This window comes from Hippopotamus amphibius, chromosome 12, assembly GCF_030028045.1.
Source record: "Hippopotamus amphibius kiboko isolate mHipAmp2 chromosome 12, mHipAmp2.hap2, whole genome shotgun sequence".
NCBI lineage: Eukaryota > Metazoa > Chordata > Mammalia > Artiodactyla > Hippopotamidae > Hippopotamus > Hippopotamus amphibius.
In genome coordinates this window covers 88,201,291-88,225,132 of record NC_080197.1, presented here as the reverse complement: position 1 = coordinate 88,225,132, position 23,842 = coordinate 88,201,291, and the positions used below count along the sequence as shown (strand labels likewise).

Genomic DNA, 23,842 nt, shown 5'->3' with positions numbered 1-23,842 from the left:
ATGCAATAGGAGTACGAATAACCCAGGTCATCAACCTGGGAGCTATGTTAGTTTTCTGTTGCTGCCATAACCAACCACCACAAACTTAGTGGCTTCAAACTACATAAATGTATTATCTTATGATTCTGTAAGGTCAGAAGCTCAGTACAGGTCTCACCAGGCTAAAATCAAAGTACAGGCAGGTTGTGTTCATATTTGTAGGCTCCAGGGGAATCTGTTTCTTATTCAGATGTTGGCAAAATCCAGTCTCATGCAATATAGAACCAAAGTTTGAGTCTTTGCTGGCCGTCAGTTAGAGACCTCTTCCTGGTCCTTGTATGGTCCCCTACATCTCAGAACAAACATCAAATCCTTCTCTCACTGTCCTTTCTTTTATCAAAACTGAAGAAGGTTCTCTACTTTTAAGGACTCATTTAATTCTATCAGGCCCACCTGGATATTCCAGGCTACTCTTTCCCCCATCTCAAAGCCGTTAACCTTAATCACATCTCTACAGTCCCTTTTACCAAGTAAGGTAACGTGTTCTCAACACCCAGGGATTAGCATATGGACATTTTGGGAGGTGATTATTCTACAAGTGCAGCAAGTCTGAACTGAGAAAGCATGATTACCAAGGGCTCAAGACTCCTCAGGAATGAGTTAGGTTCACTCCACCAGGTAAGCTACCAAGACCTACCAAGATGATAACCAAAAATGAAGGGAATTTAGAATGTTTTACTAAACATTCTAAATGTTTAATAAAAGAGATGACTACCAGTCGTGGCCCCAAGACAAACTGAAGCATGGCAGATGTAATTTACCCCCCGAACCTACGCTCCCCCTAAGGAAGAGGCTCCTCAGGAACTGGAAGGTGCATGGAGAGGTGGATCCGTCAACAGCCACAAGAGGTGGACTGTAGGGGCCATGGAGGTATGCCACCAGACCTCCTTCAGAGAACCTACTGCAAGCAGCTCACAGCTTCCAGCTTCACCTTTGGATCTACACTGAGGCCAGATCTCCCTCAGGCTGCTACCAGTGACAGCAGGGGTACTAGGCCATTTCTTCTAACAGGTAACCTTTGCTTAGGGACCCCCATCCACCAGCACTTTGAGATATGATGCAGCCTGAATAAGGCTCTTCATACCAAATCTTTTCTCTAGTAACAGAGGACAGGACTGTGGAGAAGAGTGGTAGCTATATGTGGCCTTCTCTTACTGCTGTGTTTGCAAACTTGAGTGACCATCAGAATGTCTGGGTGTTAGGAATGCAGATTCCCTGGCCTCTTCTCCCCCAAAAGTACTCATAAACCTGTTAATTTATAAAACAGTCACACTGGGTAATGTGGATGCTAGTGGTTTGCAGGTTACTTTTTAACACCATAGGAAGATGGGACTTTCCTGGCAGTCCAGTGGTTAGGACTCTGCAATTCCACTGCAGGGGGCACAGGTTCAATCCCTGGTCAGGGAACTAAGATCCTGCATGCTGCATGGCACAGCCCAAAATAAATGAAACAATGGGAAGAGAAAAAAACAATGGGAAGAGGGTATTTTAATCTCTAATCCTGTTGCAGAAGCAGGTATGTTCAAGCTGCTTAAGAAGTAATGTTTGTCTTTGTATACTACAAGCCCTATTAAAGGTGATCTCAGGATTCATCTGATGGTTCTTCTAAGTCACTTCCTGACCATTCCCTGGAAGTAAACTTAAACTAAAGACAAGGTGATGGTGCAAGTGTATAACCCTTCTCTGTTCCTCAGTTCAGTTCTTATAAAAGGTAATCTTTTGGCCTCTTTTCATATTGCATTATAGTAATAGATGACTTCTCGCATAGGTAAATTAACCCTAACTGAACGTCTGTTTTAACCCTACCCTTAGATTCATCATCAAAATGATCCTGACAATTTATGCCAATCTGTCTGATCCAGCAACGGGCCCAACTTCTCTGGAGGCTTTATATAGAGAGACGTTCCTAGCCTTAGAGAATTTTGCGACAATAAATCAGGCATTAATTGTGAGAAAGAAATGGGAGTGGAAGAAGGGGGCACTGAGGGTAAAAAGAAAGACGACATTTGGGAGATATTTGCAGAAATAACATGACTCTGGGTAGGCAGGCTTTAATAAGGAAGTCCCATCCTTTCCATTTATTTCTTACAGGTTTTTATTTTATCCTCCCAATCAAAACCAAAACCAAATTAAGTTACTGAAAATGTATTTACTTTCTGAGATGGAAGTGTACCTGTCCTGTTCTCCCTTTCCCATCAGACAGCTCCCTAAAAACCCAAAACACACACACACACACACACACACACTCTCAAACACAAAGAAAACATGCATCCAAGTGATTGTTTTACATTTTCATAACATTTTAACATTTAATAGAAACTATGTACAACAAATTTTTATTGTATCTTACATAAGATAGCCACTATAGAAATTTACATAAGTTAGAAGCAAGATGGATGATTAAGAAGGGCCTAGTCCTGTGGGCTATTTTCTCAGAGGCTACAGGTCACAGTTCACTGAGGGGAGGGGCTTTAGATTACCCAATCAGGTGAGGTGAGAAAAGGCTAAAACACAGGCTGCTAGACAGAGGTAACCAGCCATTGGGTCCATCAATATCCCAAGAGTTGGGAAACAGCATTACAAAAATCTCTCTTCCCTTAGGCACAGTCCCAACTATTCTCAGTCTCAGCAGCTCTGACAGGACTCACCTTTCTCTCTTCCTTGCCTAGAGTGGAAAGACATCCACAACTTTTAGACACTATTGGTCGGTTCCCCCAACATTTGGTTTGACTATAGCACTCAATAACCCAGAAGAAAAACAAGGTAGTCTGGGTTGTCCTTTAGTGAGAGACAGTCAAAAATACTTGTTTAAAGAATGGGAAATTACAAATCCTCCAAAGTCAACTGGTTCCCAAAACAAACTATCAACTGATAGAAGTGGTTTCTGGCTTCCCATTTGCAGTAGCCACTCCACTATGAGGCAATGCTGCAGAAGCTTTCTCAGAATTTCGAGATCCCTGTGATCTGCACCCATCTCCCGCCATCTGCATCTGGCCCTGTTAAAAGAAAGTCACTTTGGTTACAAACTCATTCACTGTAGTCTGAAGCATGAATGTGACATATATAAAGCCCATGTATAGTAGCAACAAGAACAAGACAGCAGATATAAAATAACTCTATGCAACTGCTCTTCCCCTGACCCTTACAATCAGAAGTCATTACTTGTAGCATTGCTGAGGCTCTCCCAATGAAAAGGAGAGCTGTGAGTTGTTTCTTCCAAATGAAATAGCCATTCTCTGCTGAGGTGCCAGAATAGCCGACAGATCACAGGAAGATAGTCCTCTGGGCCTCTGTTTGAAACCAACAGCTGTAATATAACTGCAGGTCTTCAGTCAAGGCCATGAGTGTCCCACCCAAAGCTCAGAGAAAGAAGCCAAATCACACTGCTTGTGCTTAACTCTATGATGAAAACAATTCCAGTGCTGAACTCTCCCTTAAAACAACAATTTACCTACATTCTTTGTCTCAACCTTTTCTAGTTAACTAAATAAATCTGCCCTGCCCTCCCAGATATGGGGGCCAGGGCTCGTGAGTGTTCTAAGGCCCATCTGGAGAACTGCCATCTGGGGCACCTTTAACAGCTACTGATGACAACCCCAGTCCCTAGGAGTACATGCTAGCCATAGCAGCAGGAAACCCTCGGCCTGGCTGGAGTTGTTCTTCACTTGCCAAAATATCCACTGGGCCTTCAGCAACTTCTCTGACTGGATGATCTTCAAGGGTTAGTGAAGGATCAAAAAGCAAGGGTGAAGGAGGGCACTGCAAACCATCACCCACAACATCCAAGTCCTAGGAAAAGAAAGAGAAAAAAACCTATCAGCAATACCAAGGGAACCAATAAGCTAAAGTTGGCATATTTTTCAGCAAACCTCAAAGAATTCGCCCATACTTCCCTCACCACTTGCCTACCTTTAAACAAATAACGATTCCCCCAGAATGTGCAAGAAATGGGTTAAGACCAAAAAGCATTGAGTGTTTTTTCCTTGCTGCCAAATAAAAAGCAGAGACCACTATAGTGGCTTTAAAAAGCATATTTTTTAAACGGAAAATTCAGAGACAGAAAGTAGAATAGTAGCTACCAGGGGCTGGAGATAGAGGGGAAGTGGGAGTTACAGTTTAATGGGTACAGTTTCTGTCTGCACTGACAGAAAAGTCCTATAAATTGACAGCGGTGATGGTTGAACAATATTTTGAATGTACTTAATACCACTGGATAGTACATTTTAAAATGGTTAAATCTTACGTTACAAATATTTTACCACAATAAGAAATATTTTAAAAAAGCATATACTGGGAATTCCCTCACACCAGTCAGAATGGGCATCATGAGAAAATCTACAAACAGTAAATGCTGGAGACGGTGTGGAGAAAAGGGAACTCTCTTGCACTGCTGGTGGGAATGTAAACTGATACAGCCACTATGGAGAACAGTATGGAGGTTCCTTGCAAAACTAAAAATAGAGTTACCATATGACCCAGCAATCCCACTGCTGGGCATATACCCAGAGAACACATAATTCAAAGACACATGCACTCCAGTGTTCATTGCAGCGCTATTTACAATAGCCAGGACATGGAAGCAACCTAAATGTCCATCAACAGATGAATGGCTAAAGAAGATGTGGTACATATATACAATGGAATATTACTCAGCTGTAAAAAGCAATGAAACTGGGACATTTGTAGAGACATGAATGGACCTAGAGACTGTCATACAGAGTGAAGTGAGTCAGAAAGAGAAAAACAAATATCATATATTAACACATATGCAGACTATAGAAAAATGGTACAAATCAATACCCTTGCAAGGCAGAAATAGAGACCCAGATGTAGAGAACAAACATATGGACATCAAGTGGGGAAAGCAGGGAGGGCTGGGGAGAATGAACTGGGAGATTGGGATACCAAATTGTACACTCTAAATATATGCAGTTTATTGTCTGTTAACTGTGTCTCAATAAAAGTTCTTAAAAAAAAAAAGCATATACTGGGAATTCCTTGGCAGTCCAGTGGTTAAGACTCTGAGATGATTTCACTGCCAAGGGTGCAGGTTCAATTCTCGGTTGAGGAATTAGGACCCATGTGGGCAGCGAGGGTGGAGCAGCATATACTTCTAAGACTAACTGTAGTCAACATCTAAGTTCACCAGTGAATGAAATATTGCAATACAAATTAAAATGAAATATTGCCTTAACAGACTGCACAATATGAGACCACTTGACTAATATTCTAACAGCCACAAAGCAAGCCAGTGAGCAAAAGAAGGAAAGGGATGGGGGGTAAAAAGAAGGAAGACAAAAAACTCAAAGTCCTTCTGAATGGCCAGGAAATATTATTTTGGTTAAGTCCCTATCCACATAGAGTAATTCCCTATCCCCTGATTCTTAAACCTAACATGAATGAAATTGTTCCTTACAACACACACACACACAGGGGACTTCCCTAGTGGTCCAGTGGTTAAGACCACGCTCCCAATGCAGAGGGCTCAGGTTTGATCCCTGGTCAGGGAACTAGATCCCACGTGCATGCCGCAACTGAAAGAGCCTGCATGCCACAACGAAGATCTTGCACATGGCGGTGAAGATCCCATGTGCCACAACCAAGACCCACCACAGCCAAATAAATAAATACTAAAAACACACACATACAACATTATATTCTACAGACTATGTTTCTTCCAACTGAACAGGCTGCTGCCACAGTGGGGCTGAAGCCAACAGACCACAGGAAGACAATGCTGTCGGCTCCTGTTTGAAACCAACAGCTACAGCAAACTACTGGTCTTGATTCAGGGCCTAAAGCATTATAAAGGCTTAGACAATATGTCAAACTGACTTTCACGCCTCTGCTTTCTAAGCATCTACTGCTAAACTCTGCTTCCCAAGAGGGAAAACTACCCAAGGGTTTCTATTCCCCTGTGTCCAAGCTACTCCATAGAGGCTCTGTTTCCAGGAATTCAGCTGCTTGAAAAAAGCTAAGCTCTATGCTTTTAAAATAAGTCTAAGAGTTTGAAATCCTTTCCCTTTCTATGCTGTGCTGATCACCAAAAACAAGAATCACATCCTCAAGATAATTAAGGTAAAGAATATAATTAAAGGACGTGCTGGACTTAAAGCTGCTCAACTTAAGCAGAAAAGGATACAGTTGGCTCCCAACATCTATTTCAGATGTGACAGAAACTTCTGTACCATCCACAAAAACCACAGTATTCTCACACCATCAAGACTGTGAACCGTTTCCTCCAATTCTTTTACTATGCAGAATTATTATGCACTTTAATAACTGATCCTTGAACAACAAACGCAGTGACGAGAGGCATCAATGTCCAGTCAGAAATCCATGTATAACTTCAGTCGGCCCTGTGTCCATGGTTCTGCACCCTCAGATTCAACCCACTGTGGATTGTGTAGACTATAAGTATTTACTGGAAAAAAAATCTGCATATAAGTGGACCCGCACAGTTCAAGCCACGTTATTCAAGAGTCAACTGTATAAATAATTAACTTGAAATTTAAAAGAACACATTTAAGTAATGTGGCAAAAAGTTTCCAAGTCCCAAGATGACAGTGGTATGTAAATTTTTCAAAGAAATATAGATACTGAAAAGGCTTTCCTCACATATTCAGTGCTGTCTGTCATAAGAATTAAAATTGGGAGCAGGAACCTAAAATAAGAGCGGAAGAAAGGATCAGCAGAAATGCCTATCATAAGAGGAATGTTTAGAGACCTATATCAGGACACAAATATATAATCCGTTTTGTTCTCATGTCAAAAACGGAGCTCAAAAAAAACCAAACTGGAAAACAGAGCAAGCTCAAAGTAATAGGAGTAAGGCATTAAATTCTTATCTGTCAAATATCCTTGGATCAAAGGACAGAAAACAGACAAGTGTTAATATCCAGAATGAAAGGCTGAATTTTTAGCCATATAAATATCTGATAACCGATCCTCCCACAAGTAAAGTTACCAGAAATTATTTATAACATAAAGAACATACGTAAGATGTCTGGGAGGAATTCATATAATTATGAAGTTATTTTTTCCCAGCAAAAGACTAGTAAATATATCCAGAATTTATGGGAGGACCAAAATTCTTTTCTAAAACAGAATTGTTTCAACATTTTCTGGAGAATTTTTACCTCCAAAGATTAAGAATAAAAACTACTTTATAAGGACTTCCTAGGTGGCGCAGTGGGTAAGAATCCACCTGCCAATGCAGGGGACATGGGTTCAAGCCCTGCCCAAGGAAGATACCACATGCCGCGGAGCAACTAAGCCCATGCGCCACAACTACTGAGCCCATGTGCCGCAACTACTGAAGCCCACGTGCCTAGAGCCCGTGCTCTGCAACAAGAAAGGCGACTGTAATGAGAAGCCTACGCACCACAACGAAGAGTAGCCCCCACTCACCACAACTAGAGAAAGCCCGTGTGCAGCAATGAAAACCCAACACAGCCAATTAAATAAATACATAAAAAAAAAGAACCATTAAAAAAAAAAACTACTTTATAATGACCAACGTGGTTCATCTAAAGTACATTAATACAAACATAATGATCAAGTACAAATAGCTGATTATCATTTTTATTTTTATATAAATTTCTTTATTTTTATTGGCTGTGCTGGGTCTTCGTTGCTGCACACAGGCTTTTCTAGTTGCGGCGAGTGGGGGCTACTCTTCATTGTGGTGCGCGGGCTTCTCATTGCGGTGGCCTCTCTTGTTGCAGAGCATGGGCTCTAGGCACGTGGGCTTCAGTAGTTGCAGCATGTGGGCTCAATAGTTGTGGCTCACGGGCTCTAGAGCACAGGCTCAGTAGTTGTGGCACACAGGCTTAGTTGCTCCGCGGCATGTGGGACCTTCCTGGGGCAGGGATCGAACTCATGACCCCTGCATTGGCAGGCAGATTCTTACCCACTGTGCCACCTAGGAAGTCCCTGATTATCATTTTTAAACCTCTAATGACGATGAAGGTCCATCTTAAAAACCCATTAGATTCTCAAAAATAAAGTTACTTCTCATACATTCTTTAAAAACTCACACCATAAAATAAGTATTAAAAGATCTGACTATATTTTAAGTATTTAAAAATTAAGATTCCTTAAGTGTCACTTTTAGGCTATGATCACATCTTATAATCACTAATATTTTGTGTTAATATTCTCCAAAGAGCAAACAAGAACATAATCTTCAAACATATTGGAACAGTCATATTTTCTTAGATCTAGATCACCAAAAGTTTAAGAAAATACTATTTAAAACTAACGGCAAAAACAGATGAAAGGGGAAAAGCAAAAGGGCCAAAACAGAAATGGCTCTAGAAATTAAAATAAATTAAAATGGCTCAGATGAAATAAAAGTTAATAATAACCTAGTACATCTATGTAAAACACATGTGCTAGTTTCTACATATGTACATTAATATTTGAAGGGAATCTGGCAATGTAATGCCTATTAGGTTATTTTTTAGACCCTATAAATCTGTTCATGTTACTAAGCTTAAAAAAAAAAAAAGGAAAGATAGCACCACTCTGGAATTTCTTCACATGTAAAATGAAGGGAAGTAGACAAAAATCTATTAATCTAGGGCTATCTATTAATTTACTCTCTTCAACATAATCTCATTGGAAAACTTTGGGAAGCACTGGAGTATATAGTCTCTAAAGTTCTCATATTCTATGAATCTATTTGAAAGAGACTTTAAAAAGCAATTATAATCAGGATTATAACAAAAATAATTTTATTATAAATGAAGTGACAAAAATCAAGTTTACTAATCCTACAGACAGTATACAACCAAAAAAGGAGTGGGGGGTGATTAACTGGAATCAGTTTACTCTTTTTTTTTTTTGGGCCACACCTCACAGCTTGTGGGATCTTCGTTCCCTGATCAGAGACTGAATCCAGCCCACAGCAGTGAAGTGTGCTGAGTCCTAACCACTGGACCACCAGGGAATTTCCTGGAATCAGTTTAAAGCCACGTTTTCAGATATTAGCCTGTCCTGATACATCTTTTTTAGTGAGCAATACTCAAGGCCACCCAAATTCTGCTTCTACGCCTAGGCCAACAATCTTGCAACCTATACTAAATTTTCCATTTAGATTTGTCACTTTAAATATGTCATGGTTATATACTGATACAAGACACCTTTATTATGAAATTCAGAAGATTTAGCTTCAGAATAAACAATGAAGACCTTTTTCCAGAAGGCTAAATATTAAGCAAAGTGCCAAAAAAGAGAATGTCAACTGATCCCTAAAGTGAATAATGATAGATGCAAAAATCCTCAACAAAATACTAGCTAACAGAATCCAACAGCACATTAAAAAGATCATACACCATGATCAAGTGGGGTTTATCCCTGGGATGCAAGGATTCTTCAATATATGCAAATCAATCAACATGATACATCATATCAACAAATTGAAGGATAAAAACCATATGATCATCTCAATAGATGCAGAAAAAGCTTTTGACAAAGTTCAACATCCATGTATGATAAAAACTCTCCAGAAAATGGGCATAGAAGGAAATTACCTCAACATAATAAAAGCCATATATGAGAAACCAACAGCCAACATCGTTCTAAATGGGGAAAAACTGAAAGAATTCCCTCTAAGAACAGGAACAAGACAAGGGTGTCCACTCTCACCACTGTTATTCAACATAGTTTTGGAAGTTTTAGCCATAGCAATCAGAGAAGAAAAAGAAATAAAAGGAATCCAAATTGGAAAAGAAGAAGTAAAATTGTCACTCTTTGCAGATGACATGATATTATACATAGAAAACCCTAAAGACTCTACCAGAAAACAGCTAGCACTAATTGATGAGTTTAGTCAAGTAGCAGGATACAAAATTAATGCACAGAAATCTCTTGCATTCCTATACACTAACAACGGAAGAGCAGAAACAGAAATTAAGGAAACTCTCCCATTCACCACTGCAACAAAAAGAATAAAATACCTAGGAATAAACCTGCCTAAGGAGGCAAAAGATCTGTATGCAGAAAACTTTAAGACATTGATGAAAGAAATCAAAGACGATACAAACAGATGGAGGGACATACCATGTTCCTGGATTGGAAGAATCAACATCGTGAAAATGACTGTACTACCCAAAGCAATTTACAGATTCAATGCAATCCCGATCAAATTACCAATGGCATTTTTCACAGAACTAGAGCAAGAAATCTTACGATTTGTATGGAAACGCAAAAGACCCCAAATAGCCAAAGCAATCTTGAGAAGGAAAAATGGAGCTGGTGGAATCAGGCTTCCTGACTTCAAACTATACTACAAGGCCATAGTGATCAAGACAGTATGGTACTGGCACAAAAACAGAAAGGAAGATCAATGGAATAGAATAGAGAACTCAGAAGTAAGCCCAAACACATATGGGCACCTTATCTTTGACAAAGGAGGCACGAATATACAATGGAAAAAAGACAGCCTCTTCAATAAGTGGTGCTGGGAAAATTGGACAGCTACATGTAAAAGACTGAAATTAGAACACTTCCTAACACCATACACAAAAATAAACTCCAAATGGATGAAAGACCTACATGGAAGGCCAGACACTATAAAACTCCTAGAGGAAAACATAGGCAGAACACTCTATGACATACATCAAAGCAAGATCCTTTTGGACCCACCTCCTACAATCATGGAAATAAAATCAAGAATAAACAAATGCGACCTCATGAAACTTAAAAGCTTTTGCACAGCGAAAGAAACCATAAACAAGACTAGAAGGCAACCCTCAGAATGGGAGAATATAGTTGCCTATGAAACAACGGACAAAGGATTAACTTCCAAAATATACAAGCAGCTCATGCAGCTTCATACCAAAAAAGCAAATAACCCAATCCACAAATGGGCAGAAGACCTAAATAGATATTTCTCCAAGGAAGACATACAGATGGCCAACAAACACATGAAAAGGTGCTCAACATCACTCATCATCAGAGAAATGCAAGTCAAAGCCACAATGAGGTATCACCTCACACCGATCAGAATGGCCATCATCACAAAATCTGGAAACAACCAATGTTGGAGAGGGTGTGGAGAAAGGGGAACTCTCCTGCACTGCTGGTGGGAATGTAAGCTGGTACAGCCACTATGGAAAACAATTTGGAGGTTCCTTAAAAAACTACAAATAGAACTACCATATGATCCAGTCATCCCACTACTGGGCATATACCCAAAGAAAACCATAATCCCAAAAGAAACATGTACCATAATGTTTACTGCAGCACTATTTACAATAGCCAGGACATGGAAGCAACCTAAATGCCCATCAACAAATGAATGGATAAAGAAGATGTAGCATATATATACAATGGAATATTACTCAGCTATGAAAAGGGATGAGATGGAGCCATATGTAATGAGGTGGATAGACCTAGAGTCTGTCATACGGCGTGAAGTAAGTCAGAAAGAGAAAGACAAATATTGTATGCTAACTCACATATACGGAATCTAAAAATGGTACTGATGAACTCAGTGACAAGAACAAGGATGCAGATGCAGAGAATGGACTGGAGAACTCGAGGATTGGGGGGGGGGTGGTGAAGGGGAAACTGAGACGAAGCGAGAGAGTAGCACAGACATATATATACTACCAAGTGTAAAATAGCCAGTGGGAAGTTGTTGTATAACAAAGAGAGTTCAACTCGAGGATGGAAGATGCCTTAGAGGACTGGGACGGGGAGGGTGGGGGGGACTTGAGGTAGGGTGGGGGGGAGTCGAGGGAGGGAGGGAATATGGGGATATGTGTATAAAAACAGAGGATTGAACTTGGTGTACCCCCAAAAAATAATAAATAAATAAAATTAATAAAATAAATAAATAAAGTGAATAATGACATAGTACAGTAGTGCTAATTATGGAAACAAATGCAATCAGAGATGGGTTTATGGGCTGGAACCAATCAAGGAGGGGGCTGAAAAAGGCAGAGTAGGGTACACACTTAGAAGGCTATAAAAGTAAATATTTAGGGACATCACTATTGTTCTAGTCCATTCATAACAGAATCTGTAATAACATATCAAAAGTGAAAAACAGTAGGCACAGAGAAGTTTAGAGTCATTTTTAGGGGGGGGTCACATTAATCCGAAAATGAGAACCCTTACTATAGGGCCAAAACACAAATTTACATTGTTGAATAGACATCAGAATTCATCTGTATTAAGATTCTAGTGAATTACTTACCTGGTAGATGGCACCAAATTTCCCAGCTACACAAATCCAACCATAATCCTGACTTTCCAACTTCCCTTAGTTTACAATTTCCCTTATCATTCCCTCAGGAAAAAAAAAACAAAAAACAAAAGAAACTACAAATTTAAACTGTCTCTAAATGAATATGTTAACATACAAATACAACCATACACATATCATTTCAAAAAATCTATCAAAAGTTGTTTTCTTTCTTTTTCTTTACCCACAAAAGACTAACCTATTCTCACCATTAATGAATAAGGCCTTCCCTCAGGGGCCAACCAGAGCAGAGCTTCTCTAACTTACATCGCTGAACTCCAGAGGTAAACTCTCAGTGGGCTGAAGCTCAGCAGCACTCAAGTACAGATCCATGGGGCCGGCTTCCAGATCGTCTGGCACAGACAGTACCTGCTCGGGCTTATACATCTGAGGAGGCAACTGGAAATGCAGTGGACAGCAGGGATCCTCAGAGAGGCTTACAGGAACTGGTTTGTTGCAGGGTACCTCTTCAGACCCCTGGCAGCATTTGAAGAGAACCTGATTCGTGTCCTGACAAATATCTGTAGAAAAATGGTCAAGGGAAATAAAAATGGATCTATTGGAGGCACAAAAAAGTTGTTGTCTGCCATGTAAAATTCAAAGTCTGGACTACACAAGATAATTGGTTACATATGATACAGAACCAAATGCAGGTAGCAATTTTTAAAGTTACTTCTCAAATTGCCATTTTCTAGCATAATTCTAGCTCCACCAATAATGTAAAACTAGTCCCCAACCTCCATTTAAAGCAGAGACACTAATCTTGTTCTCCCCATGAGGGTCAAACACAAAACATTTCAAAACACAGTGCTAAGCAAACAGCAGTAATGATCCTAGAAATCTATACGTATTCAGAAGAAACATGTCACAGCAAATGCAAATAGCTTGCAGAGGCCCCTAACCAACCCCTTCACAGAGTCACCAGATACAATGCTGTTTCTGTTGTTAAGCAGATGGGCAAAAGTTTGTTTCCAAAATGTTTACATGATACAATTGTTTGAAGAAGCAGGGGCGTTGGGGAAAACAGCTATAGTAATAGTAACTAGGTATTGTATCCTGACAGGAAATAAAAATAAATTTCCACACCCCTCCCTTTTGGGGGGTGGTGGTGTCAGTGCAAGGGAGTCTTGTTGTGATCCCCAAAAGAAAGGGAAGAAGATAACTTTGCTTATGAGGGCACATGGAAAGAAGTACTCCAGGAATGCTCCAAGAGCCCTAACAACTTCTGTCAAGGGCAGAAGCAGAAAAGGGCTATACTTCCAAGTTGGCAAAGAAGCTCTGTAGGATGAATCAACATTGAAATCATGATTAGATAATAAAATTCCAATTCAAGTCACTCTACAAAATATATTTTACAACTTTTACCACTTCCTGAAATCCTAACTATATGGTTATCTTCCCTAATTAAGACAACTGTTATATCAAATTTGGGCTTATTTTTTAAACCAGAAAGCACAATTTTCTTTAAACTGATTGTACCCAGGACTATGGAAGTATGAGTAATTTTTATCCCCCAAATTTTAAGGTAGTTTTTTAAAGTTAGAAAATCTAATGTACATTATAAATTTTAAACCAAATAAAACCTCTTGAAGAAAACCATTTTTTACCATCCATTCTTAGAACCTGCTAAACTCTAAAGCAGTTTCATAGCATGGTCACCAGTGGCATGGCCATCTGTGCACTGCAGAATGTTTATTACCAGCATTCCTGGCCTCTGCCCACTAGATGTCAGTAGCACCCCCACCAGAGGTATGACAAGCAAAAATGTCTCCAAACATTGCCAAATGGGGGACAAAATGGCCCCAGTTGAGAACAACTACTCTAAAGGAACAGTATTATAGCTCAAAGTAAACAAGTAATTATTCACTGAAAATCAACACTCAAGTGAACAAACATATGCATCTAATGGGAACAATCAGATTTGCAATCTCTTTGTGCTTATTAAGAAGCCCAATCTTATTTAAATTATTGAAATTTTAAATGTTAATCCTTTAAATGTTTTAATTAGAACCTTTTTCATGTAATTCAAAGGGCTTTCACAAGTCTCTTATTTATTTAATATCACAATATCCTTGAAAAGCCCCCCCCAAACCTCCCCACCCCCTTTCCTTTCAGATAGGGACAACAGACAAAGAAGGGAATGGTTGACCTACAACTAGAGTCTGGGTCCTTCACTTTCAGTGCAGTGCTGTCTCCATTAGACCAGAGTAAAGAGTTAACAGGTCACCAATGGCAGTCGCATCTTTCTCTGGGATAAGGACTTAAGGAAGGGTAAATGACTTAGACAACTATGGAGTGGAAAGGAAAAGAGCATAGAAGAGAAAAATAATACTTTCCTTCTCTTTTCAAATACATTTTATTTTCAACTTTGCTTTTTAAAATATTAATATTCTAATCGACTATCTTGAGTATAGTGCTGTAAGTCTAAAATACTCCTTAATATCCATAAATTGGGTTTTTTGCCTTATAAAGTAATTCAAGGTCACTGAAGAAAACCTGAAAAGTACAAAGCAGAGGGGAAAAAGGCATCATAACCCCACCATCCAAAAACAGTCACATTTCTATTACATTCGCTCCCCATATTAGTTCCATGTAGTTAAAACATACTCTACTGAATTCCATATTCTATTTTTGTCACTATCAAACATTTTCCTATGTCATTCATAAATTTTGTTAAATGTTTAATTCCTAAACTTATTCCATATTATGTTGTATCACAATTTTCCTCTCTACTCCCTGTCTCTGAAAATTTTAATGCTGTCTCCAGTTGGAGGAATTTTATGTAAAAATATTGGTCTGTATTTGATTATCTTCTTAAAATAAGTTCTCAGAGGTGATATTACCATACCAAAGAATACTGTCAAACTGCTTTCAAAAAAGCCTGTACCACTTTATGGTCCCACTGGCAGCGTTTAAAAGGGCCCATTTCACTATTCCTTCACAAACTTTGGAAACTTACTCACTCATTAAATCTCATACAAAGATAAGTATCAAATTTATAGAGTAGGGAATTCCCTAGTGGTCCAGTGGTTAGGACTCAGCACTTTCACTGCCTGGGCCTGGGTTCAGTCCCTGGTCGGGGAACTAAGATCCCACAAGCTGTGGCAGTATGGCCAAAATAAAACAAAAAAAAGTATAGATTAAAAAACTCCCTTGTTTTATTTCTTATTTCACTTACTTATTGTGAAGATACTTTCTTCAACTATCAGCCACTTCTACTTTTAATCTGTCCATAGGTAGCCTTTGCCCAATTTTGTTTTGAGCATTTATCTTTAGTTTTAAATTACTCTGTACAAGAATTTTATATATTAAGGACAGTAATCCTTTCCCAGACATTTGTTACAATAATTAATAAACTGGTAAAATATTTAATAAACAGAATAGAAAAAGAAATCAGTTTTCCTTTCAAAAGAGCAAGAAAGTCTTCTTTCCCTTCCTAGTAAAGAAAATAATTTTACTTTCCAAATATCTGTATATTTTGCCAGGCAGATGAAATCCAGCAAGATTTATGCCTTTCATATAATGAAGATAATCATATGCATTTAAGTAGTACACTTACTATGAAAGTAACTTTCTCAATGTCCATAATATAGATGCACTTTCACAATCCAATATACAATTCAAAAAATTTTACAGCCCAATAGTAAATATAAGTTTCCTATTTGAATGAAGTCTAAAACATACAAGTCAGGGCCCTGACCATACAAAAGGATAATATTCAAAGAAAGCTCGCAGTTCAGAATCATCCTACTGTTTTTGGATCCTCAGCAATTTTCTTTGTAGTAACTGGATTTAACAGTATAATTCTAATGAACAAGTTAAATCAGGGATCTCTAAATTTTGGAATCCCAGTATTAATCAACTACAAATAAGTATTAGCCCATATCTATCACCAATGACTGAGATGTTTCTCTCTAATGAATTGACCATTGCATTTCCAAAGTTCTGAAATGGCCAACAGACCATAGAAAGAGACTTCTTTAGGCTCCTGCTTGAAACCAACAGCTTCAGCAAACTGCTGGCCTTGATTCAGGGCCAAAGGAAAACAAAGACCTTCAATTAACTACACTAGCACAGATCCCCACTAGCCTTCAGTCTAGCTAGCAAACTGAACAGAGCAAAAAGATACGGGTAAGGCAATGTCTGGTCATTGGAAGAGACTGATTGGAACAACGAACATCATCCACAAAGGCCAAGCACCTCTGACTGGAACGAGTGGTGTGGGCCTAAAATGGAGAAAACAGGTCAGTCAAAACACATTATCTATAAAAATACGTACTTATAAGAAAGGTGTATCCTTAAAAACTAGAACATTTAAAAAATATATTCACCAATACTACGCCAAAGGAAAAAAAAATTTAAACCTCATGTCCAAATGAGTCAAGCGTAATTCGAAATACAATTCCTCCATATTACAAAAGTGTGCTACAGAGCCTAATGGTTTTCAAACTATTTTGTCTTTTAGCAGAACGCTTTTTAAATTGTAATCTTATGTCGAGCCTCAAAAAATACAAGAAGGGGTGGGATGGGGGGGGTGGGATAGGGAGGGTGGGAGGGAAGCTCAAGAGGGAGGGGATATGGGGATATATGTATAAATACAGCTGATTCACTTTGTTGCACAGCAGAAACTGGCACAACAGTGTAAAGCAATTATACTCCAATAAACAGCTGGAAAAAAAAATCAGAATAGATAAAAATGGAATTACTCTGACAGACACCAGGGTCTTCAGAAACATATTTAGGAATTATTACTCAACTCTGCTTGTCAGTCAACCTTATTTCCTGACATTCACTGCTCCTATTATTCTACCTATCTTTCTGCCTTCTAAACAAGAGTCCCAATTTACTAGGCATTCTGTGTCTATTTCTGAACTGAAGAATTTCTGAACCAAATAACTTAGAAATCTATGGCAACCCTTCAATATGCAGATGAAAACAGGGTTCAGTTATCAGTGCAGGCACAGAACTGATCAGAGGGGAACTAAAGTTCTCCATGTGTCTGGACTTCCAGGTAAGTGCTCTTTTCAATATACCCCATGTCCAGTAAGTTAGATTTCAGAACCAACACTGTACAACAGTGTTTTGCCAATTACCCTAACTCTGTAAATAAAGCAAATGTATACACCCTAGCGGTATATACACAAATTACCTGTTGAGCGGCACCATCTGTGGCCAACATTCTGCGCTCCTTCAGCTGCCTATGTAGTAAGGCTTCCACTCCATAGCGCTGACGATACCGCCTAAGACATTTCAGACGCTTTAAGTTCTCTCGTTCTTTGGCCAGAAGTCCCTCTGGGCCAGTCAGGAGACTACTACCTGGAAAGTCACAATAGGCAAGATGTTATCTCTGCCAAGCGACCGACCAATCAATCAAGGCTGCATCTCCAAACTAATAAGAAGAAAACAGGAAAATCTGCCCCAAAGAGTTTCAAAAGCAAATCCTTCTCCAGTCCAGGTAACAAAACAGAAGTCTAACTACTACCAAATTCACATGCTGAACCCACAACAGCTTGTTGGAACTGGCATAAAACTTGCCTAGAGCTTCATGTTCCACTTTGCGATTGTGTAAGTAACGTCGCTTCTTCTCTTTGAGCAGATGTTGAAGTCGTTTAAACTGGTCAATGTATAAAGACTGCAAACGAATAAGCTTCTCACGCATAATCAGGGCCACTTCTTCTGCTGTGTAGACACCAGCATGTCTAGAATAAAAGACAATTCAAAAAAGATAAGAAAGGACAACAATAAAACCCAAGCTTGAAAGGAGTAAAGGTTAGACTTATATTTGCTATTCAACAAGCAGTCAGTGCTGAGACAATCACCTTATTAAACAGGAATGTTTTCACACAACAGGACTTTCCTGGTGGCGCAGTCGTTAAGAATCCGCCTGCCAATGCAGGGGACACCGGTTTGATCCCTGGTTCCGGGAAGATCCCACATGCTGAGGAGCAACTGAGGCCACAAGCTCTGGAGCCTGCGCGCCACAACTACTAAGCCAGCACACTCTGGAGCCCACATGCCACAACTAGAGAAGCCCGTGTGCCGCAATGAAGAGTCTGCACACCACAACAAAAGATCCTGCGTGCCACAACTAAGACCTGACACAGCCAAATAAATATTTAAAAAAAAAAAAAAAAAAGACGACAAAAACACTGGCACCAAAGATGAAAAATTTTAATTAAAAAAACTTCATTAAACTCTATATTAAATATATGTAACCACATTAATGAATTAAATATTATAAGCAGACAATTAACTCTATTCACATCTTTAAAAATGCATATACATATAGTACTATTTACAACTGCCAGCTGGTGGGATCTCTAGGTAAGAAGGACCAACTATGGGATTTGAGCATCCTTGGATTTTTGGTTCCTGAGGCAGATCCTGGAATCAATCCCACTCAAATTATGAGGGACAATGGTATTTTAGTGGGCCAAAAACTTTTTTGAATAATATTACTGGGAGAATTAAAGAAAGCCTTATACTTAGTTGCCTAATAGTTGAGCACATCTGGGGCTTTATTTTCCCCTTTGAATGCTCCTTTTAGGGGACACTGACATCAAGTACCTAGTCCTTTTAACATTTAATACTTCTCATAAAATTAACTGGTATTTTGGTTTATATAGCAATCTCTTGTAAATCAGATTAGCATGAATGTGCCCTCTACAGACTGAGCCACACTAGATTACTAATTACAAAATCAAGTTTCTGGACCTTCAAAAACTGAGTGTGTGGGGACTTCCGTAGCACAGTGGTTAAGAATCCACCTGCCAATGCAGGGGACACGGGTTCCATCTCTGGTCGGGAAAGATTCCCACATGCTGCGGAGCAACTAAGCCCATGTGACACAACTACTGGGCCTGGACTCTAGAGCCCGGGAGCCACAACTACTGAGCCCACGGGCCACACCTACTGAAGCCCACACATCTAGAGCCCCTACTCCGAAACAAGAGAAGCCACCACAGTGAGAAGCCTGTGCACTGCAATGAAGAACAGCCCCCACTTGCTGCAACTAGAGAAAGCCTGTGCGCAGCAACAAAGACCCAACAACCAACAAATTAATTAATTAATTAAAAAAAAAAAAAGAATCCACCTACCAATGCAGGGGACACAATGAGCCCTGGTCCGGGAAGACCCCACATGCCATGGAGCAACTAAGCCCATGTGACACAACTACTGAGCCTGTGCTCTAGAGCTACAACTACTGAGCCCACATGCCACAACTACTGAAGCCCACTCGCCTAGAGCCCCTGCTGCAAAACAAGAGAAGCCACCACAATGAGAAGCCCGCGCACCACAACGAAGAGTAGCCCCCGCTCACCACAACTAGAGAAAGCCCACACGCAGCAATGAAGACCCAACACAACCAATAAAAATTAAGTAATTTTAAAAAAACAAAACAAAAAACACTGAGTGTTTACCACACCCAAAGACAGTCACTCTGTGATGTTGCAGTGGGTACATCTCCTCAAAGAAGCAAGTTTGACATTTCTAGAAGCACAATGGAGGTGGCGGGGGACAGTTGCGAGCACATTCACGCGCCCAAGTGCACACGCCCCCTTGATATGAAGTTTCTACTGTGAAAGAATGATGCTAGAAACAAACATTTCTTGTCAAACTACTTAGATGGACTTTCCAAACAGGTACTTCCTCAACAGCTTACTACATCCAGATTACTTAAATAGATGAAATTATTCTACTCAGAAAATGTAACCCTAAATGACTTACAAACCTCAAAATCCAAGGAATGAAGAAAATGCTATTCTAAGAATCTGTCAAACACAGTCAAGTCTAGAAATTCATTACCCCTCCAACTATTTAGAGTTCTTCCACCTGAACTGAACTGTCAGTGAGAAGTGTCAAGAGACAGAAGTCAGGAAACAAACAAAAACAAAAACTAAACCCTAACCATGAGACATGGAAACATGAGACTTCTGAGTGGCAATGTTTCTACAACTCCAAAGTGACCATGGTTTAAGTGAAGAGCAAAACCTTAGTAAGATATAATTAGGCTGATTACTCACTTGTGAGTTTCTAAATCAGTTTCTTTCTTAGGCATGAAACCAAAGGAAGCTCTTGAACACCTTTTAATTTTTCTTAAACAAATAAATTAATTAAATAGAACTTTGCAAAAAAAAAGTTATTCATATATAATCACTTTATCATTCCTGAGGTTTAAGCCAAGAACCAATTTACATCAATTTTCTCCTCTGATTTCCACCCACCTCCCACTATGTCCAAGAAATCTATTTCCTCCCTTACACTTTCTCATGTGTAGAATTTGATGTCCAAAAATTTTCCTAAATTAGAAGACTTCTAAAAAAGAATCAAATGCTACCCTGAAGCAAGATAATGATGAACAATGACACTTTAGTATGCAAAAGCTATTACTGCTCACAAATAGCTAAGCTGTATCTTCAACCCTCCTAAGTTATTAATCTATTAACAGCATGCAGTACTACATTCCACATACTAACTACTAAAATATTTAAAAGCCCTATGTGGAGTTACAACTTACTTTAGGGGATCTTCTTGATCACTGTCTATGCTATCAGCTTCACTGTCAGGGTCACCTCTCCAAGTCTGATCCACAGTAATGGGTTCCTGCTCCCCATCACTCCAGCTGTCTTCATCTGAGGCAAGGAAGGGAGAGCAGCCATTAAGACTTCCCACCTCTGTAACTCCACCACACAAAACCAGATTACTTAACACATCAACCCAAATCTTAAAATTAAAAAGGTAAATAAAAACAACTTAAGAAAAGACATCCCAAGTATGAGTACTTATAACGCAAGTGAGTTAACCATGCCCTCAAGGGGACAAAAAGGCCAATTCAAAATTACTGTTCCCTGAAGTTACCTTACCTAGCAAAGATGGTAAGTATAAAAACAGCACTGAAGGAAAGAGTCATAAACTCAGGAAAGTAAACCTAAGTACACACTACTTAAAACCAGAAAGAATGGTGAACATGGCAGTCCTGAATTCTCACCAAACTGCCAATGAATTAACAATAATATTGTATTATCAGGTGCCACATATGTTCAAGTCACTATGCTAAACCAAATTAAGTTCTTTGCTAACTTTCTTCCTCCTTTCTCATTCTGGGAGAGAAGATCCTTACCCAGAATTCGGCTGGCTTCACTGCGGCTACTTTCTGGAGTCTGAGACCCCAGCTCTGTCTTAGCATATGAGCTCAGCTGGCACAGGAGTGTTTCACCCAAAGGCCCTGGACTGGTCTTCTTCATTTGAGCATGAAGTGCCAGGGCATTCCTACGGACATGTTCAGCACAGAAGGACACCCTAAGGAGACAAAATATTAACATTTTATACTCTGGTTCTCTCTTAAAAAGAGTTCAACTATTTTCATAGACATTGATCTTTAGATCATTTTCAGGAAATTAAAATGACTATTATCTTCATTTATAAATTAAAAATGCCAGTGAAGCAAAATAATTGAACTGGCCCAAGGTCAACTCATTTGGTATTACTAAAGGGAAATGCAGGTAGTATAACCTAGCATTCTATCCATCAAACAAAACATTCCAACTCTAAAAATGCTGACATCATTTCACAAATCAGAGATCCACTTACATCTTTCAGAATTGGTTCTGGAAAGCAACAGTTTACTTCAGTATCAATCCATTACAGGTAGTAAGATGTGGGGCACAATTTTAAAACCAAATGATATATGCAGAATTATCTAGCCAAGTTATGCTTCTGCATGGATATTTTTGCTTACATGATGAAAGCTATGAAGCTTTTCCCAGAAAAAATACATATATATATTAATACAATTTTGCATTATTACTTATTAAGGTTCAAGGACAGCCAAAAGAGTCATGGAACCAAGGGTTAAGAATAATATTTTACAGATAAGGGAAAAGATCCAAAGAGATAACAAAGTGGCCCAACTGGGAGTGGTCTCCTTCCAGTTTTCACAATTTTTAAAAATTTTCCAAGGATATACCCATAACCTCAACTTTACAAGCACGTGACCTAAAAAACTTGGCAGCTATTTCCATGATTCCCACATTATGCCACATCCTCCTCTCAAAAAACTAAAAGTACAAACAACAGGTATCTATCTATATATATATAGATATATACCCATCTTTCTTCTCAGGCTTTGGGGCAGCACTGGGACATCTTTTTCCATTCTTCGTCGATATATAACTACACTGCTTGAAAGGTGCATTCTTGTCTTCAAGGATATGCTTAATGCAAAACTCCTGCCCCTCCAGACGAGGCTGCGAGCATGGGCGATGAGTAAACGAACAAGACAGAGGCTCCTGAGACCTGGGCACTGGGGTGATCCTCCCCCGATTGGTCGGCAAGACGTGGATCCGAATCCTGTTCATACCAAAACCTGCAGGGTCACACAAAAGATCAAAAAGCCCTTACCCTTCCCGAAAATTCCTGCTTCCACAATATCTGGGCAGACCGCGCGTGGCTTCTAAAAGACAAGCGGAAGTCACGCTCCTTCACTCCCCTCCGTCCCCAGGCGTAAATGAACTTGCCTCACCTCAACTTCTCAGTCCAAGCCCGCCCCCGACCCCCGCCACGTTGAAAGTATCTCAAGGGCTCACACGGCCGCGGCACGAGGGGGAAGCGCCAGCGCCCGCCCCACGCGGCGCGGCAACGCCGCAGCGCCACCCGCCACCCCCGCCTCCCCGCACGCCGCCTTTGTCCCGGCCCGACTCAGAGCTCACGGCTGGGCCCTGCCCATCCTCGGCGGCCACTGCAAGCGCCATTTTGTCCTAAGGCTCCGGACACCGGAGAATCTGGGTCCTGGGAGCCTAGAGGAGGACAGCGACCCTGACGCTGATCTGAGGCAGCGTAGCAGCTTGGAACGGACAGGACGCCCGAAGCAGTAGCCTAACTGCAAAAGCAAAGAGCGAGCACCGCCGCCATCTTACCTCTGCGGCCGCGCCGCGCCGCGCCGCTCGCCCTCTGGCAGCGCCAGCCGCTTCTAACCATGCCTTTCCGGGCTCTCAACCGCTGATTGGCTACTGCGCCTACGACTCTGTGTCACCATTGGCTACCTATCGAGCCTGGGGGGGCGGGGCGCTGACAAAAGGCGCGGCTGGGTGGCTAGAAGAGTTGTCTATCAGCAACTCAGCTCCAGAGAGAGTGAGGCTGAGGGAGCGCGGGCTGCGGGACCCGCGCGCTGAGTATGCCTGTCTTTGCATCGTAGCTGGTGTTCAGGCCGCTTTTGGCCGTTCTGCCTGTGGTCCTAGGCCGCAGCTACCTCACCACACCTACACAGTAGGTACAAAATCGACATATAGAGGCCAAAGGATCACTGTACCTTTGACTCTCATTGTTTATACAGGGAAAGGCTTTAGTTTTCTTTTGTGAACAGTTCATTGATGAAAACATTTTTCGAGTATTTACTGAGTCTGGAAAATTACATGTAGAAACATTTAATTCTCAGGACAATCCTAAGAGGTAGAAGCTATAATCTCCATTTCTGTTTCTCCATAAGATAATGGAGAAACAGAATGAGCTCATATCTAGTAAACAGGGGAAGGAACCGAATTTGAGCCC

The 23,842-nt window shown here is 40.2% G+C and overlaps 1 protein-coding gene and 3 non-coding genes across 7 annotated transcripts; all 4 read right to left on the bottom strand.

Moving 5' to 3' along the window:
• Nucleotides 1–2,318: 2,318 nt before the first annotated feature.
• KANSL2 (KAT8 regulatory NSL complex subunit 2) lies at nt 2,319–23,273 on the bottom strand. 4 transcript variants are annotated; one of them, XM_057701654.1, is made up of 10 exons: nt 23,212–23,273; nt 22,403–22,661; nt 21,417–21,595; nt 20,814–20,928; nt 17,827–17,994; nt 17,445–17,607; nt 16,425–16,521; nt 12,563–12,816; nt 3,709–3,828; nt 2,319–3,035 (listed from the first exon to the last, which is right to left on the bottom strand). In XM_057701654.1, the coding sequence occupies exons 1-10, from the start codon at nt 23,270–23,272 to the stop codon at nt 2,904–2,906; spliced, it is 1,548 nt and encodes a 515-aa protein (XP_057557637.1). In that variant the 5' UTR covers nt 23,273; the 3' UTR covers nt 2,319–2,903. The 4 variants fall into 4 exon arrangements, with proteins under 4 accessions (XP_057557637.1, XP_057557640.1, XP_057557638.1 ...); XM_057701657.1 differs by having other exon boundaries at nt 12,665–12,816; XM_057701655.1 differs by lacking the exon at nt 23,212–23,273 and adding an exon at nt 23,005–23,200.
• On the bottom strand, nt 3,245–3,381 carry LOC130834217 (small nucleolar RNA SNORA2/SNORA34 family). The gene has a single exon (XR_009048606.1). It is a non-coding gene; the product is annotated as a small nucleolar RNA SNORA2/SNORA34 family (small nucleolar RNA).
• Nucleotides 5,706–5,837, bottom strand: LOC130834216 (small nucleolar RNA SNORA2/SNORA34 family). The gene has a single exon (XR_009048605.1). It is a non-coding gene; the product is annotated as a small nucleolar RNA SNORA2/SNORA34 family (small nucleolar RNA).
• On the bottom strand, nt 16,198–16,334 carry LOC130834215 (small nucleolar RNA SNORA2/SNORA34 family). Its single transcript, XR_009048604.1, has one exon. It is a non-coding gene; the product is annotated as a small nucleolar RNA SNORA2/SNORA34 family (small nucleolar RNA).
• Nucleotides 23,274–23,842: the final 569 nt, after the last annotated feature.